The 4824-nt window shown below is 34.7% G+C and overlaps 1 protein-coding gene across 1 annotated transcript; it reads left to right on the top strand.

The window, feature by feature from the left end:
• Positions 1-1836: 1836 nt before the first annotated feature.
• Positions 1837-3863, top strand: LOC129305928 (ethylene-responsive transcription factor ABR1-like). Its single transcript, XM_054946150.1, has 2 exons — positions 1837-2771; positions 2916-3863. Exons 1-2 carry the CDS (start codon positions 2264-2266, stop codon positions 3731-3733), a joined length of 1326 nt encoding a protein of 441 aa, XP_054802125.1. The 5' UTR covers positions 1837-2263; the 3' UTR covers positions 3734-3863.
• Positions 3864-4824: the final 961 nt, after the last annotated feature.

Below are 4824 nucleotides of genomic sequence, written 5' to 3'. Positions count from 1 at the left end.
AAATGGTAAATTTAAACTATAGGCCTAAGACCATTTGACCTTAAATTTGTTTTTGATGTAATGTTCCTCTTTAATTTTCAAAAATATTATAATATAACTCTTACTGTTAACAAAGTTAAATTTAACCATTAGTTGATTAGAAAACGATCTTAAAAATTATAAGAATGACTAAAAAAATTATAATAAAAGACCAAAAAATACTGATAAAGACAAAAAATTGCAAAAAAGGAAAAGGAATATTTTATTGATCCTTTTTTTTATAATTTTTGAGATCTTTTTTGTTCTTTTTTTTTGTCAATTAATGATCAATATTAATTTTTATTAAAGGTAAGAGTCAGATTGTAACATTTTTAAAATTGAAAAGAAACATTGTATTAAAAATAAGTTTAGAGTCTTAAATTTAAAATTTAGCCATCAATTTGCTCAATTACTTTATAATTTAAATTAATTAAACTATATCATTGTCAAAATAATAACGTTAAAAAATTTATATATACTCCCCCCATTTAAAAATGTAAAACATTTTTAATCGAATCTCACTTTCAATAAATTAGTTACCTGCTTTTCAACTAACCTTATTTTTTTTATATTTATCTCTATAAAACACTCTACAATAAATATAAAGTCATTATCAATAGGGATACTTTTGAAAAAAAAAGCAATGATTACAATTTGAAAGATTAAAAAATATCTTATATTTTTTAACATCCAACTCCTTAAAAATATCTTATATTTTTTATGTATGAGTTTTACGATCATAAATGAAAACTTGTTACTTTTATATCAAAATAGCTTAAATTATTTTGGAATGACTCATCATGCTTATATAGCTGTGATTAATTCTCACATTACTTAATGTGAGACTATCACACATAATATTTTTCTTACCTTTTTTCCTTTCATTTACTTTTTTTTTTTGTCTTTTTAATATCAATTTTTTTAGTCCCAAATCGGCCCAAGTCCGATACCATGCCATGTTAGAGTCTTATGTTAATTATAAATTAAGGTATATCAAGCTACTCTGGAAAGACTCACCAAGCCCGTAATTATATAGTTGTAATTAATTTTCTAATTATTCGATGGAGGTCCATCACACATCTAAAATATAATTAAAATTATACAGTGATTTTTAAATAAACGAAACTGATATTTTAAATCAAGCAGAAAAGTTAAATTAATACATAATCACAATATCCACAAAAGCACTAAATCGCACAATCCGTTAACATATTCATTATGCCCAACATGTCTGGTAGCTAGTTAGGACAAGAAATCCTCTGCTAATTGCTACGATTTTATTTATTCAAAACTAAAATAGAAATAAAAAGAACAAATGTGAACTTAATCCACAGTACTTGTGTCTTGTAATTACCTTCTCTGTGTTCGTGCCTTTTATATTTTTATTCTATGCACCGAGTTAATCCAGACAAGTCATCCACTTGGAGCTTACCCTATGACCTAGCATATTCTTTGTAGATATTTTTCACCATATTTATCCTTAATCAATTAATTAATTATGAGTTAATCCTAACTCCTAATCTTAACCCAAAATCACCCCCACACGCAAACATTGACATGTCGGTATACAGAATATAAAAACAAATTAAAGCAAATAAAATAAAATAAAACATTATACAACTTGGCTGCTTCTTTCTAGCATAGTCTAGCTGTAAAAATTCAATTCAAAGACGATCACTCTGTTTTCTCAACCCCTTTCTCTCTCTTAAAAAAAAAAAAAAACACCGCCAAATTCTCAAGCTACAGCTCCAAAAATTTGCTTTATACCATCACTTTTAATTAAATTTCAGAGTCACAAAAAAAAAAAAAACAAGGTGTGAACGCACGTTCACCCAAGATCCCCAGAGGCGGCACTTCCCCAAGATGATAGTTTTTTTTTATGTTTTGGGAAAGTGATTTTCTACTTTCCGGGAAAATAAAAATCGAGAAAAAAGGAATATGTTGATTTATTATATTATACGGAGAATTTTGTGAGGAAGTTGGTGTATGCATGGTGGATCATGGATGGTTTGTGTCAACTCAAGCAAGTAGTACTTTTAACGGTGGCTCAAACTCGTGCTTGAATTATCCTTCCTCGTGTATGTGTGTGTGTATATATATTTAAGCGTTGCTCTTGATCGGTGATATTTCGAACGGGTCTTTGGAAAAAGACCAAATAAATTCTGGGGTGGTTATATCTGGATCTTAATTTTGATTTTCTGGGTTTGTGTTTCATCTTAACAAGAGAGAGGGACAATTCATTTGCATGTTATTTCAAACGGTGGCGCACCAACAGGGGTCAGGCGGGTTCGCGAGGTTGACGGCCCATGACGGCGCCGCAGATGGGGAAGAAGAAGCACTGAACAAAGCTGCGGCGGCGGCGGCGGCGGAGGCTGCTGAGGTGGAGGAGGAGGAGGAGGAGGCTGTGTTTGCTGGATATAGCAGTAGCAGGGCGGGCGAGTTGACGGCGATGGTTTCGGCGCTGACGCACGTGGTGTCAGGATCTGGTGGCCAGAGGTGCACCGAATGGATCCCTGTGGCCGTGACGTCAGCTCCTGGCCAGCCTTCTCCTTCTTCTGCTGTTTTATCGCCTTACTCATCATCTTCTTCCTCATCATCTTCTTCATCTTCTTCTGCTTCAGGCTCTGTTTTGAGCTCTGCCTCTGGTTCCACCGCCTCCCTTGTTGGCCACAAACGAGCACGTGACCAACACAGCTCTGTCTATGGAGCTTTCACTGACTTCAGAGTTCCTTCTCAGGGACAATCATCATCAGGTAGTGCAATTCCTTCAAACGGACACACACACACACATGTTCACATCACATTACTCGAAAAATAAGCCATGGAACAGAGTGGGAGAAGCAGAATCTTGAAATGGTTAATGTTTTATAGGAAGTGTTGTTTATTTTCATTTACAGTGGTGGAAGAGGGTTCGAATGTGGCAGCCGGAGCAGTGGTGGAGACGATGGCGACGGCGGAGGGGAGTGGGGAGAGGAGGAGGAGGTACAGAGGAGTGAGGCAGAGGCCATGGGGGAAATGGGCGGCGGAAATTCGCGATCCTCACAAGGCGGCGAGAGTCTGGCTGGGGACGTTCGACACGGCGGAGGCAGCGGCAAGAGCTTACGACGAAGCTGCATTGAGATTCCGAGGTAACAAAGCCAAACTGAATTTCCCAGAAAACGTGAGGGTGGTGCCCCCTGCTCAAAACTTTCCGGCCACTCGCCTCGCCGTGTCGGATTCACCGGCGACTCTTTTCCAGCAACAGACACCTAATCTTCCTCCTCCTCCTCGCCCTCATCCTCCCCTGCAACCACCGTTCTTTCAGTCACCGTCTTTTCAGACGCCGTCGGATTCCATCAGAGACTATTGGGAATACTCTCAGCTTCTTCAGAGCTCTGATGACTTCCTGCAACATCAACAACAACAGCAACAACATTCGAATTTGCTGCAACAATGGATCTACAATTCACAATTGATGGCGCTTCAATCATCTTCCATGTTATTATCGTCGTCGTCGTCACCCCTGTCGTCATCTTCCTCGCCAACAGCATTTTCACCTTCAAGTCAGCTATCCTCTGCTTCGTATCCCCTGTTTTCCAGTCAACAAGTAGGATACTTCCGGCCACCGGCAAACCTACCACCCGGCGGAGGCGGTGACATCGGCGGAGGGTCGGACTTTCCGGCATCAACTTGGTCAGATACCAGCGGCTTCCCTCCTCCATCCGGTTCAGGCTGATCATACACAGGAGAATTTCTTGTTTCTTTTTTGTTAAAAGAATTAAATACATAGTTTTTTTTTTTTTTTGTTTTACTTTCTAGCAAAAGTTTAACAAAACATTCTTAATATTATAATTGTTATAGACTTATAGTTATTGTTTTAAGAGAATTCTGAAATTCCTTAACCTTGCAAGTAGAAGTAGATTTCAGTTTTAGTTTAGGTGTATTTATTTTTTTATTAATATTAATAATAATATATATTATATTTAAACAAAGGGGTTGGGAATAAAGAAAAGGACAAAGCAGTATTGAGTTTTAAATTTTGAAGGGTTTTAGTGATGTTTGTTTGCTTATTCTACGGATGAAGCATACGGTTTTTACCTAAGTTGTCCGCAATCTGCTTTACAGCCACAGATTTTTACTATTATAATAATAATTGATTGTGTACTTATCTTAATTATGCTTAATAAATTATCCTCTTTTTTTATTATTCGGTAATAAATTATACCGATGATGTGACTATGCAGATGATCATGATCCATTCTTTAGCTGTTATCAGTGTTTCTCTGGTTTTATCACAATCTTGTTATCTGAAAACAACCCTTCCTATTATATTATGATAGAAGAAATATATTTTCCAAAAAGAATTATATATTTAATTTCTTGAGTCCGAAGTAAAACTTTTATTACCAACGGCTTTGTAAATATATAGTAAAAGTAATAAAACTTTTAGCAATATACTCACTTCGATTTCATTTATGATTTTATTTATAACGCATATTTTAAAAAATTTATTTAATTTTATTTATCAATAACGGTGTGGCTTTTTGTATAATATTTAAAATATATTTTTAAAATTATTTTTTATGAAAAAGAAAAAAATAACATGACATTATTTTTTAGATTTGTTATATAAGAATATATTTAGAATTTTTCAATTTTTATTTTTTTTATTTTTTTACATTGATATTAATGAGATCGATATAAGTGACTTATAAAGAGAATTAAAGAAGTATGTGTTTATAAGTGCATGAATTTAAACTTGAAATCACTTATTCAAATAACAACAAATCCTACAACTCATGCCTACTTGAGTTAGTTGCATGTTTT

The sequence above is a fragment of the Prosopis cineraria genome, unplaced genomic scaffold (genome assembly GCF_029017545.1).
Source record: "Prosopis cineraria cultivar Desert tree isolate PC_DT_omini unplaced genomic scaffold, ASM2901754v1 PC1, whole genome shotgun sequence".
NCBI lineage: Eukaryota > Viridiplantae > Streptophyta > Magnoliopsida > Fabales > Fabaceae > Prosopis > Prosopis cineraria.
This window is presented reverse-complemented; position numbering and strand designations above follow the sequence as displayed.

Bases quoted from the DNA above. Each gene is read 5' to 3' on its own strand.
- LOC129305928 (XM_054946150.1), top strand. From the start codon at position 2,264: ATGTTATTTCAAACGGTGGCGCACCAACAGGGGTCAGGCGGGTTCGCG. The intron at 2,772-2,915 runs GTAGTGCAATTC...TTTCATTTACAG, and splicing joins TCAGGGACAATCATCATCAG to TGGTGGAAGAGGGTTCGAAT.